We start from the raw sequence: 13992 nt of genomic DNA, 5'->3' as shown, positions 1-13992 counted from the left end.
TGTCTGTTTGATAAGACTTGAGAATTCATAGAAAGAGATAAAGTAAGGTTTGTACGGTTTTTGAAGCAAAGAGAGATGTGGAATTTGAAAAGGCTGGCAAAATAATTGAATTATTTGGTTGCTTTTGCTCCAGAGAGCATCTTCAGCAACAGCCATCACCTGGGCTGTTGGTGACATTGGTATTAGAGGAATAGCGTCCTTGTTCTCATGGCATAAGTCTGAAGACCTGGATTGAATTGCTGCCTTCACCATTTGCTGCCTTCCCTCTGTTTCAGAGCAAATTCCTGACTGAACCTAACTTTAGATACCTGAAGTACCTAAATTAGAAGCCTGGTCACGTTGGTCTCCAAAACAGCAGTGCACTCTGAAATCCAGGCTGGCAGAGCCCTAATTCACGCATCACATTTAAGGCCTGAAGCTGAACCTCTGCCTGAGTTTCTCTGCACTTCCATTCTGTTTTTCCTAGAGCAGAGCTAACTTCCTCCTCAGCCTTCTTCATGTCCTGTCTATTGATATGGCAAATCTGCAGAATGGGGACTGTGTTTCTTATTTCTCAAGACCCAGCACGATGGAGTCCTATCACAGAGCATGTAACTGCTGCTGTAATACATCTGAATAATAATCATAAAAGCATAATGTTCTGCTAAGGGAATGTCTATAATGACTTCCATGCTATTAAGCTAGTGTAAAACCCAAGGAACTTTGCTGGATTCAGACAAATTAGTTACTTCATTTTTACCAGGATGCATACAAGAGCAGAATTCAATCCCAGTCCATCCCTAGCTTTTATGATTATAGATTTCTTGCTGTTCAGCCCCTTGGGCTGTTCTAAGACGTCACACAAAAGCTGTCCTTATTAAAGCAAGCTCCTGTCTGAGTGGAAGTCAGGCAGTCTCTGCAGAGCATTCCTTTCCATGCAGCTGTTGCTAGTGCTGCCTAATGACAGTCTGGTTTCTGGATTGCTGGTTAACTCCCTCACGGAGTAACGCCTCCGAAAGGAGCTTATTGTTTTTCCAGACTGATTTCCAGCGGATGTTTAGCGCCGAGCCTCTGAGCTCAGTGCCATGGGGAGATGGGCTTTTTTCTTGTATTTTCTCCTCTTGTAAGGCTGTTTGTTCCAGAGACGTCCAGCTAAGTGACTGCGGAGGGTGGAGAAGGTGTGATGGCAACAAAACGCAGGAGAACTTGGGGAAACTGGGGGTCTATGGGCTGCACTGCAGCACAGTCTCTTTTTGAAAGGCATTTGTACCTGTCAGGAACTTAAGCTGTATTTGTGATGACTGGAGAACCCCCAGCTTTGGTGTTTGTTTTCCAAAAACAAAACTGATCCAAATTTTCTGAGCCTGTTCACTTCTCAGAGACCCACTGAAAATGAGCCTCCTCATTTTCAGCGTTTTACTCTGTAGGTCAGGGTAAAAGCGTGATGAAGTGAGTCATCTTGGATTGAGAAAATTCACTGGTAACATCTGCGAGACCTCAACAAAAGCTTCATCTCAGTTCTGGAGATGGAAGGTTCAGGTGAGCTGTTTCATAGAGATGAGAACTAAGCTCACATCACAGCACCTTCAGCTTTCAGACAAAATTTCAGTCTGAACCAGAGCTCTACAGTTGTTTCCTGTTTCCATAGCCTATTAAAGCAGAAATTCAGACATTTCTGACCCTTCAGAAATTTCAGACCCACAGAACCAGGTTCTGCAACCCTCTATCCTTCACCATGTTCAAAACAGCCCTTCCTATTTTTCCCAGAAATACTGTCTTGCCCCCAGAGCAATCCTATTGCTCTAAGTGTTTCTTCAGGTTTCCTCTCTGGGTTGTGAAGCCATGTTTTGGCCTTTTCTTCTTGCTCTTCTCTCTGTACCTTCAGACTGCAGACTGACTGACTGCTGTGTTGGTATCATTTTAAAACAAAGCCAGCCTGCTGAAGCTTCTCCAGCCACGCAGCGGGCAGTGGGAAGGGAGATTAGAAAGTTTGCATGCTATGCTTGGGATGAACATCAAAAGAAACCGGAACTGTCACCTCCTGTCCTTTTCCTCTCTACTTATGGGGGGGTCACTTTGTGTGGTGTGTACAAACAAAAAGAGCGTGAAGGGGAAAGAATGAGACTGCAGCTGGGAGCAGAAGCAGAAAACTGCTTTGTGGTTTTGATTCATGTCTCAATGCCAAACAAAACTATACAGCTAAATGCAGCAGACCCCTGATTCTACCAGGAGATGAGGAGGGAAGCCCACACGGCCTTCAGAAGGTCAGGATAAAAAAACACTTCCCATTTAAGTAGATTTCAGGAATGTGAAACCAAGATATTCCTGAATCTTAGAAGACGAGCTGCCTTCTGAAAAGGCTTTATGGAGAAAGAACGCCGCTTCCCTGCTTCTCACTCCTTTTCCATCTCACTATTTAATTAATACAGGAGAAATAAAAGAAAGGATAACTATATGATAACATCTGATACTAATTACAGGAGAATAGCACTGCATTTAAAGCAGAGTTTGCAGAAAGGACGGGTTTTATCCACGCTGTCACTGACCCACTGAGGGGTAGAGGGAGTAATAGCAAAATGAAAACTCATCTCAGCCAAAGTTTTGCCCAAAAATGAGTAAGGGAGGGAGCAGCCTGGCCTCTGTCTGTCTGTCTGCTTCTCTCTGCCTTGATCTGTGTCTCTGGCTTTCTCCCTTTTCCTCCTTCATTGAAACCCCTTAATAGGAAACACATTTCCTTTTCTGTGGTGTTCCCACCAGAAACCTCAGACTGTCGGGCAAAGGTGAGAACTTTTAGCAATTAAACTGGGGGAGGTGCCGTCCCTTTCCAGTGGCCTGGGCTGCATTTTTTAGCATAAAGTAGCTGTAGGTTGATCCTACAAGCTTGTTCAGCGCTATTCATCACCCCACCCCCACCTCAGTACAAGCAGGCATTTGCAGCCTATTTAGTCATAGAAAGCTGTTTCTGAATTCCCCAGCACTTCCCTGTCTGGCTGGGGCAAGCCAGGCTGGGTGTTGCATTTAAGATCTCTTTCAAATAACCTAAAAAGAAGAGAGTGGTGGACAGGAGCCTCCCCACAGAAAGAGCATCTGATGAAAACGTGACAAAGCTGCGGACAGAGCTGCTGCAATTCCTCCAGCAGTTGCCAAACAGCAGTTAACCTCTAAATATTTACATCAACCACTTTAGCTATCTGTAACCTTCACATTCAAGGTACCCTAGGGATCCTTCTGAACTCTTTTCCTGTTGGTTTACCCTGTTATACATCCCAGCCTTTCAAAACATCCCCTGACTTGAAGCATTTGGTAGCATCCTTCCACCACTCTTAATGAGTAGGCTTTGTTCTCCCAGTTAGTACAGCCCTGCTTCCCAATGCCTTCTCCCCCTGAGTACTTGCTCTCCTGTGCTTGTCTTTGGATATGTTTGCTTTTGGGCAAGAGAAGGAATCCATAGGAACACAGGACTAATAAGGTCCAACACCTGCAATGGCTGTTACTTCTGGCAGCGATCTGCCTAATCCCCCTCTCTCCAAGGAAAGTGAGACACACTGTGAATGCTGTTGAGGGGCAAGTGAGGTCAATGTTATTTGGGATCATGTGGATTAGAGGAATTGGGGGCTGCGTGGCTTAGTCGCGAGATCCCAATCACGTAGTATTGGTGTACCTGCAAAAGAGGTATTCTCAGTCCTGCAAAAGAATCTGGGGCAGCATAACATATGCAGAAATCTATAGTTTCCTGTGCACTGCCTAGGAGCAGGAGCATGAAGAACCCCAGCTGGGACTTACACAGGTTGTGTGGATGAGAAGAGCAGAGCACGTTTCTAGGAGTGCTTCTCACCCTCACACCCACTGCAGGACTGCTGCCCTGCGCCAGCATCGCTCCGTGCCATGCAGGGCTCTTGCTAAGAGTGTCACTGCCTGATGCAGTGGAAACATTCTCAAAGAGCTGTAGGAAAAGTGAGCCTAGAAGATTCTGCAGAGTAAACACATATAATGAGACAACCATGAAATGCCCATTACACGCTGGCTTCCAAGAACTCGCAGGGCCTCTTCCTCCACTTCCAGAGGAGTTTGCAGGAGAATCAAAATGTAACGTTTAGAAAGGAATATTTGCACCACAGACAGAGCAAAACGTAAAACCTTCCAATGAGTTCATCTCTGTGCTGCTCTTGGATATTTTTGTTTTGGATTGGACTCGATGGAAAGGTCACTTTGAACCAAGAAAGCTCCCCTACAGAAATCATGGCAAACGCTGGAATACCAATCAGATTGTGCAGCTGTCAGCCCAAAACCAAGCATGTGACACTCTAAAAATGTTCAGATCCTGACAGTGCAATTCATCTCACTTCTTCTGCATGTTCCTCAAACAGGAATTTTCCCTATCACAGCTAGAAAAGAGGAAAGCTTCTTCCTTACCCTGTAATACAATCTGTGCCGCAGTCCTTTCTAGAATCTCTGCTGTGCTACATGTAGCACCTGCATAAATGCACTGCACAACCTCCTGTTGTATCAGTTTTCAGCAGAGGACCTCGAAGTGCTTTGTGTAGGAGGCAAACTGCTTTGCCCTGATTCCGGAGTGGAGAAACAGTAGCACTTGTGACACACAGAGCCTTATTTTGAAAGAACTTTGTATCTCTCACAGAAATTGTGTCTAATTGCCTGAAAACATTGGCCTTTAAAGCCCAGTGACAGTGTTTTCTACCAGCCTGAACGGCTCTCCCACTGCCAGAGCACATTCCAACTGCAATAACTCCTTCTCTTTTCACTACAGGTAGCTCACTGCTGGTCTACAATACTCCATCCCACGCAGAAGCTTCCTCACGTCTTGCCACCAAAGAAGGTCAGTCTTTTGCATATAAATTCCCTGGCTTCCTGTGCTCATGGAATGGTTTTGATTGGATTAAAAGTAGGCCTTTTTTTCACAATGTACTTGGCGTGAAAACATGGTCATCTGTGCCTACACTATCTGTTTAAATTGGAATAATTCACAGTTTGGAAGCTCCACCCATGCTGAAAGTCTCATCTCTGCTTCTCTGGCCGACAAAGTGGCGTAAGATTCCTATCTGTCATTTTCACACTTGGGTATTACTGAGTTGATGAGCTGATGGTGTGTTTTCTGCTCTTGACGTGAAACAGTTTAAAATCTCAGATACACAGCAAAGATTAATGCAGTATTTCTCTCTGAGTAAGTTTGTAGTTGAAGGCATCAGATCTTAGAATCGTAGTCATAGAATGGCCTGGATTGGAAAGGACCATAATGACCATCTAGTTCCCTGCTATGTGCAGGGAAATCTCACAATAAATTCCATTACTGAATAAAGGCAACTCAGGTGCTCCAAAGCCACTTGTGAAAACCATGCAGATTAAAAGGTAATGACATACTTTGGGCCCTGTGCAGCTTCTGAGCCACTGAAATATCCTTCAGGCAGTTTTCCTGGGTTTCCTTTTGCAGGTACAGCCCTATTCCTTTTTCTCACTTTTAAGGAAAGCCTGGTTTCTCAGGGACAATGCCATTATGTCTGTTGGTGTGATGAGTACAACACACACCCTTATCTAGATGAGGCGGTCAGTCACAGTCAGACAGCTGACTTGCTGAAGGCCAAGTAGGGCATCAGAGCCCCAAAGTCTGGTTCTGTGCTCAGTAACAGGCCGTGTTGGGCTGCTTGCCTCAAGTCTGGTCTTGCTTCCATGTAACATTAAGTGCAGGAATGTTGTCTTTGTTCACTTACCAGTGATCAGTGCGTCCATTTGAAAAAAACTTCAGTGGAAAGTGTGAAATTTCACATCTGCCATATGAGAAACCCACCCAGAAGCCGTGTGCTCTCATTCTGAGACAGAGATTTCCTCACCCAGAGTATGAACATCTCTGTGCTTTTCAGGAGAACATGGTTTCGTTGACAAACCACAAGTTTGTATCTCAGAGCAGAGGGAAAAGGCAGAGAGCCTTTTATGTAAGCAGCTGGAGAGAGAGACAAAAACCCCATTTCACTGCGAGGCTACAGCAAACTGACATCATACTTTTAACAAGCTTCTGCACGGTGTGTCTGGCTGCTCCACCAGCTAGCACTGCTCTCACAGCCAGCACTTCTGTCTCGTACCACGCTGCATTCCATTCCAACATTTGTCTTGAACCCCAAGCACAATATCAGTGCTGCTTTTTGCAGCAGCCTCTTTTGTCCAGCACATAACCATCCTCTGAGCTTTCTGCTCCCTGGCATGCTGCTCTCTCTTTATGAGACAGGCATCAGTTGATAAAAGGTGGTACAGCACGAAGGTAAAGGCATTCAGGCCCTTCTGTGCTCTGACCCTAACAGTCATCCATTGAAAAATAATACAAGCCTGTCTAGCTCCTATCTGAATAAAGCAGACACACGTGCATGTACTCCCCACAGCTTCCCCCATGAAACATACATGCACATCCAAGGCTGTTCTTTCTGTCTCAGGCCAGGTGATTGATAAACACAAAGGGAAGAAAGCAGTGATTTTCTTATTAAAGAGCAGTGCTCCATGTAAAATTATCCTCCTCTGAATGTTTTGTACCCTTTATCTTTCTAAGCTGGGTCTAGAATAGCTTGGGCAGAAAGAAATTAGAGGGGAAAAACGCTCCTTCCCCTCCCTCCGTTTTTACAGCCCTCAAGTGTGTTTCTTTAGTGCAGCTGACAGAACTTTGCATTTGATTTCTGTCAGCCAGGCATTTGTACTTTACATGGTACTTTCATCATATGTCAATAAAGGACTAAACACACCCATGGGATACTCAAATAAAAATCAGGAACTAGCCTAGAAATGCTGAAATCCCATCTTTTTTTTTCCATTTCTTCCTAGAGCACATACATTTCCTTCACATTTGTTTGATATTTGAATACTGTTCTAGGAGAAACCAACTCATTTCAATTTAACCAATCAGTGTAACTGATTCGTGCTCCAAATATAATCAGTGAGATAAGATGACAGGATAAGAGATGTGAACATGACAGGCTGACAGATAAGGAATTGGGAGAGCAGAGCCAAGTGTCTTGTCCAATCTCCCAGAGGAAACTTATGATGGACATAAAACTGGACAAGGAATTCCTCAGCCTCTGTTGAGTCCATCAGACAAGAAGACTTTCTTTGCTTCCTTTTAAGGCTTTTTAATGGGTTGTGTTGAAGATGGTGGTGGAAAGGAACTTCAAGTTCAAAATGACAGTTTTTTCATAAGTGCTTTGTTCTTGCTTTACCTTGTTTTATTTGTTTTTAATTTTACGTTAATGAATCTACTAACTCTGCCAATTTTTCTTCTCTCTACACCTATGCATGAAAACAGACAAACAAATTTTTCTAACCACTCTCCCCTGAGGATTCAAATGCGGAGCAGGAGGAGGTGATGGAATTGTAAAATGCCTGTCAGGGACAGGAAGAAAATACTGTTTTCTTCACCCCTCTTGTAATTTTTCTTGCACTAAGAGCACACAGTTAAAGCATGTAACCTGCTTGTGCAAATTCCAGGGAGAAATGCATGCTCTTTGCACCTGCCTGTATGCTCTATGCAACATGTGCCATCCACACAGTGAGAAAACCAACCTGCATGGCAAAAAAGTAGGGCTGCAGCACAGACAGGTGCAGATGTTCCATCTGCTGGGGTGGAAGCTGCATATGGCTCTGCTCTTCCCCAGCCTGCTGTGGACAAGGCAGAGCATCCCTGTGTCATAGAGGAGCACAGGACACCACTTGAGCTGGGACCCGCCAGGCAGCACTGCTCTCACAGCTCTGGGTTCCATGCTGCAGCTCTGCAGACACCACTGCTCTGACACATTGCAGCTGCAGGCTTTGCTCCCTTTTTGCTTTCAGCCTTCTGCCCACCTCTCTTCTGCAATGCCAGTTCTGTATATGTGTCAGCAGGACCCGTGGCACTGCTTTCTAAGGGTTAAACTGCTTTCATGGCAGAAACAGACGCTGTAAATTTGGACAGCTTTTGTGCAAAGCATGTTCCTTTTGTTCTCAGATCACGTAGGTAGAACCGTGGTTGTGTTCAAAGAAGTCTTGTTGTTGCCCGAGCTCCTCAGTCTCATAAACACTCAGAGAATGGTATTTAGCGTCATTGGTACAAATTGTCTTCAGCTGCCTTTGAGCAAGAAATTGCTCTAATGAAAATCACCAGTATTTTTTGGCGAGAGAACAATTTTTTGGAAAATGAAACGAGGTTGCTCTCATTGCTGAATGGAAAGATTTGTGTCCCTCTCCAAGCACTCTGCTAGAGAGATGGCCTGCTTCATTTTCCATTACTGTTTGGAGTAGTGACTGACCTACTGTAGGTACTGGAGACACTGGAGAAGAATCTGAGACTGCATTATCTGCCTCGGTCCATGGAGATTTTAAATTGCTCACCTTCAGAATGCTGTCATTTAACCAGGTTTCCATAGGGAAATGGGAGGTGCATTTACATACAACAACATTTAGGAGGCCAAAGAGTTGCGTCTTGTATAGTTGTGACTGTTCTGGTCTCAGGCCAGGACATCTTTAAAGCCTCTACTTACTTCTAAGCATGTTGGGGTCTGCAGAACTGACATGCTTAATACTCAGGCCAAAGTGCTGTGGAAGGTTTGAACCAGGTGCCAATCTCTTAGCAGGAGCGCTGGCGGATTCCAGAGAGCTAGAACCATTATGTGTCAATGTCAAAATTACATTCATGACAAGTTATAGGGGCAGTTCCGTGTGGGTGTTTGCTTCCAGCTTACAGGTTAGGAAGGGTCTCATTGAAGGCTGGGCTCAGCACAGGTCCTCACCCCTGCTCAGCCTATGGCAGTGCAGTCAGCTGGAAGATCAGGACGAGCACAAAGCCTCATAACTCCAATCTCGACTCAGGCAATTGTCTGCCTGTGCAGAAGGGTACAGGAAAAGCTGATGCACTACTTTGAATTTCAGAGGCAGATTTGTACATGAATAGATGAATGTAGGAGACAAATGTTAAGGAGTTAGTCTGTGGCTGTTACATGCTTGTGTTTGCGTTATGAAAGTGCTTGTGGGACCACTGGACATTTCTGTTTGGACATAAGTTGTACTTGCGTACATGTTTTGTTTAGCTGTTGGCAGATTATAAAAGATAATCAAACCAGTGAGCTCTGAACACACAGCGTGAGTTTGGGCCCACGTTCACTATGAGCTCCTAAGGAAAAGTCTCCTGATTTTGGAGCGTTTGTAACATCTCCCTTGTGCAAATTCCTCAGTACTTCAAAAGTGAGTCCAAGCTGCAGCTTCACAGCAGCCTTCTCTTTCCCAGTCCTCTCTTTCCCAGCAGTTTCCTTTATACTGGTAGAAACATTAAAACTTCACCACTCCCCTTCCAAATTTTGGGTAACAGGTTCAGCAGTTTTGGGGACAGGATTGAGAGGGGCAAGCAGCACAATTAGCCTGCTTGCACAAGCACGGGTCCCTCAGGAAAAGAGCCTGAAACTCCCGCATGAAATTCTTCTCTCAGAAAGGCCATTTTTCAGGTCTAAAAGTTTGCCATGTGAAAAATCCTGACCACTTTTAGTAAACTCTTCTCCAAGTGTGTCAGCAAGGCCCCCTGGTCACAGCAAAGGTTACAAACCCTGTGGAGTCATTTGTGTCAGAGAAAGCAGTTGCAGCTCCGTGCCCTCTCAGCTGTCTGTGTGTGCATTTGTTGGTGACAGCAGCACCTCACCCATTTCTAGCTCATGGCAGAAGAAGGGGAGGCTTTCTGGTGCTTCTTTTAATGTGACTGTGTGGCCGAAGCAGGGATTTATGATTTCAGGAGAGACAGTAGCTAGCGCTCTTGGACTTTTTCTTTTTTCTTACTTTTTTTTTAATTGTTTTCCTTTGAAATTCCAGAGTTAGTGTTTTGTCTGCTTTCTCCCTGACCCTCTTCGGAGGCAGGCGTGTGTTTTTTCACCAGAAAAACTGGAAACAAAGAATCGTTGTCTTTAAGCTGTAGCAGGCAGGAAACCCAACTCACAAGGGATCGCCCTGAGCCAGCGCTGTCCCAGAGTAGACTCCAGTTCTCTGAATTCAACCTGACAGCTTGTCTGGAGCACTTTCTAAGTAACCATTATCCTTCCTTTTCTCCCAGCAAAAGAGCTATTATTTTTTTGCCTAGGGTGCACTGCAAGCACTGTTTTTGCACATGTGTGTGGGGGTTACATGTTTGCTGGGGTGCAGTCCCTCCCACCGAAAGCTCTTGGAAGCACTTGGGTTGTTTCCTAAGACAAGAGTAAATGTATTTCCTGGTACTGGATTAAATGCTGTAAATGTGCATTTACTGTAGAAACGCTTGCTACAAAGCTTGTGCATGTCTGCTTCCCTTCCCTTCCCTTCCCTTCCCTTCCCTTCCCTTCCCTTCCCTTCCCTTCCCTTCCCTTCCCTTCCCTTCCCTTCCCTTCCCTTCCCTTCCCTTCCCTTCCCTTCCCTTCCCTTCCCTTCCCTTCCCTTCCCTTCCCTTCCCTTCCCTTCCCTTCCCTTCCCTTCCCTTCCCTTCCCTTCCCTTCCCTTCCCTTCCCTTCCCTTCCCTTCCCTTCCCTTCCCTTCCCTTCCCTTCCCTTCCCTTCCCTTCCCTTCCCTTCCCTTCCCTTTTCTCCTATGTGTGTATTGCTGTGTCGAGCTTTTTTCCCTGTGAATGCATGTTTCTTCTTTACTTCTCCATTTGTGTTTGTGCATTTTCAATACTTCAAACACATCAACAATTCCCTCCCCCCCCACCCATCAGATTAGTTCTATGCCTGTGCAGAGCAGTTTGCATGGTGATGCACATTAGTCTGTGTGTTTTGCATGAACGTGTGAGTAGACGTGCAAAGGACATCCGCTGCCATGCAATGGTGTGTCTGCGTTACTGCTCTGCACCATGCCTGTCTGCATGTGGATCTTCATCTGCAGCCCCACATGGTTCCATGGTGTGTGTGTGTGACTGAACGTTGGCTGCAAAGTGTCTGCTTTTCAGTGCTGGCTCGGGGAGGGATTCTTAGGATGCAGCCCTCATCATGGGCTGCACACTGGGACTTCTGCTGCCGTTATTAAAAAAAAAAGGCAACAACAACAGAAAAATTCTCACTTCTTCCTCCTTTTCTTTCTAACTTGTCTTCGTAAGCATTGTGCGGGTAACTCAGACATGAATCAGGAAGTTGCACTGCTGCACAGCTCAAGGATGTTTTCCTAGCCATGCTCGCACAACTGGGGGCTGTCGCCTGTGACTCAAAGCAAACAGGGAACGACTCCAAAGTTTGGAGGCCAGAGCCCTCCAGAGTGGGGGAGTAGAGCTGCAGGCTGTGCAGGAGCTCCTTTGGTCACCCTTTGCCCCTCATTTTGTACGTGCATTCTGCCAAGCTCCAGTTCCTGGCTGACGCTGGGAAGCAGCCGGCTTTGGGCAAGGTGCTTGGGTCCAAAGCTAAACCCAGAATGGGAGTTACACTGAGAAAAGCTGATCTCTTTGATCTGTATGTCATTAAAGATAGCAGTGCATAACAGAGCTTTTAGCTGCTTCCAGTGATTCCATTTGTGAATCCTGCTCTTCACATGCATGCTCTGCAGCAGATCTCCGATGTAAATCCAGCTGTCCCTTAGTCCCTTCTCACTTCGTTTGAGGTGACTTCTTGTCAAAAAGACAATGTTGTTGCAAGTCTTGGCTTTGCTCTCTGTGTCAGTTTCTCTGTTTTGCAACAGATTAATAGCGATGCAGAGTTGTTTGATAATAAAAAATGTGTTTATTTGGTTTTCAAATTGTGAAATAATCAGTCTGATAACGGAACTGTACAGAAGTTATTTTGAAATACTTTTGCACTCAGCTAGTTGCTTCCCCTTACTGGAGAGACTTGGAATTACTTAATTCCACATACGATCTCTGTGCTGGTGAATCTTTAGCAGAAGGAGCAAAGTATTCTGCTCTTGAAGTAGAAACAAACGAGCTTTGTGCTCAAAGGCACTGCGATGTCTTACATAATCATGAGAACAGTCATAGTAATGTTGGCTGCGAGTGACACAGTGTGACATGTGGCATACATGCTAACTAATTATTTAAATTAGCAGAAATTGAAAATAATTCAATGCAATTCATACTGTGGGTGAGGTTCCAAGGTCTCCCTCATAGCTCATGCCTGAGTGGGTGCTACAGGGCTAAACGTTGCAGGAAGGCAAGCACTGATGTGCACAAACTGTTTGAATAGGCCACAGGACTCCTCACACTGCTCTGCTTTCTACTTCAGTTCTACCATCTCTGCCACACAGTGCTAAACCTCCTGCAGATGGAGCCTTACACATTTGTCCTGAGAAAAGCTTGGTGTAAGATTGCTGCTGGCATTGTAAGGTTTGGCACCGTGTGTGCTGAGCATTTAGCACTCATACTTTGAGCCTGAGTGGGCCTGGGAAGACCTTTGCTGACTCTCCAACCTTTATGTTTGCTGCCACGATTTAAAACAATCCATCTAATGTTCCTAGGAGGAGCTGAAGGTGTTTCTGGCTTCTTTGCCCCTCTAGAAACACACTGTCTATGTTTCTTCTCTCCAACTGGCTTTAAACACAGCTCCACCTTTTCAGTGCAATCTCCAGGAGGTTAAATGATGGCAGTGTGAGGGCTGGGCGCTCAGCAGCTCGGCAGGACTTGCTTACATGTTTGCTTTGCAGCAGCAGTGGGTTTGTTCCCTTGTGCCTATGGTCCCAGCCACCATGCACCACCTCACCTGGGCAGGAAAAGCAGTGCTGTCCTATGCCTTCCTTTCTCTCTCTCTCTACGAGTTGCCACAAGACCCCAAGTGGCCACTTTGGTTAATCACAAGTCTGGATCCCCAAGGACACCTGGGTCTGCTTTTCCCATTTAGAGATGCTAATTTAAATTCCAGCCACTAAGCCAGGATCTTTCTTCTTAGTGAAGCATAAGGACTCATTGCAGAGAACAGAATGTGTTCTTTACAGAGAATCCCATGGATCCCATAGCCCACTTCAGATTTGCAGCCTTCTTTCCCCTGTTTACTTCACTGAATTTGTAAGGCCAAATTCTGTCTGGAAATACATTGCCCTTGTTTGAGGGTTTGCTTTTTAATACATCATATCTTATCCCTAGTGGCTTGCTCCTAGATTGCATTCAAACTTGAAGGTCTGCTCAGCCTCTGGGACGGTCATCCTTATGGTGTGGAAACCTGCTTTTAAGCCTTGTTTCCTAAGGAAGAGAGCCTATGGCTGCCCATCCCTTCTAGCCCAGAGCTATATATGAGCCTATTATGCCATTTAGGCTAAATATCATCCAGAGGTGTGGGGAACAGGAGCAGCACAGCCTACACACAGGAGATGTGTGAAGGTGGGCTGGTGGTGCAGTGGAGCCTGCCTCATCTTTCCTACTGCAATGCCATGCCTCCTGCATCCACACTGCACAATGTGCAGCTGCTCTCCCCCTCCCTGCCCCTCAGACTCACTCAGGGGATGCCTGGGACACACTCCTCATCTTCTTCCCCAAGCCAAGTCCCTCCAGATAGTCTGGCTAGAAGAAGCTGCAGAGATTAGGATAATTTAGCTCATCTCTTGAATTTTGCTTGACAGCCTGCCTAATGGCCAGGCTTGACCTCCCTAATTTTGACATGTGCTAAGCCCTTTCCCAGCAGACTGCTTCACCACCGCATCATTTCTCAATGGCATCTAATTCCAGTGGAACCAATAGACTTTGAAAGGGGACTTCATAGATGAGGATGAGAACTTCCAAATGGCGTGGAGGGTGGTGAGGAGAGATCTGGGGTGAGAAGTAAACAGATGGAGTTAGGAAAGGACCAATGCTATGTGGTATGTTTCATACAGCGTGATTTCTGGGAAAGAAATTTCATCTGGTAACAGGCAGCTGAAGCCAAGGAAAGTGCATTAATGAATGTAAATAAATAAAATGATATTTAACCTCCTTCGCAGGCACACTGCGAGTGTGAATGTTTGCAAAGCTGTGAGATCCTTAGTTGAAAGGTGCTGTGAAAGTGCAAAGCATTATTAATATCCTTTACCTTGCTCATAATAGAGTATGCATTCATTCTAGGGAATTTCTGGACATAAACCAGA

At 45.5% G+C, this 13992-nt stretch overlaps 1 protein-coding gene across 1 annotated transcript in view; it reads left to right on the top strand.

Annotated features, from left to right (window-relative positions):
• The window catches only part of FLI1 (Fli-1 proto-oncogene, ETS transcription factor), a gene marked incomplete at both ends in the record, with an annotated part of 77518 nt that overhangs the window by 57008 nt on the left and 6518 nt on the right, over positions 1-13992 (top strand). The window contains one exon of the mRNA XM_079545726.1: positions 4748-4816. Coding sequence (XP_079401852.1) covers positions 4748-4816 — 69 coding nt within the window. The remainder of the gene's footprint in view (positions 1-4747; positions 4817-13992) is intronic.

The sequence above is a fragment of the Tetrao urogallus genome (genome assembly GCF_951394365.1).
Source record: "Tetrao urogallus genome assembly, chromosome: 22".
Lineage (NCBI taxonomy): Eukaryota > Metazoa > Chordata > Aves > Galliformes > Phasianidae > Tetrao > Tetrao urogallus.
Note: the sequence above shows the minus strand (reverse complement) of the source record. Positions and strands in the feature narration are given on the sequence as shown.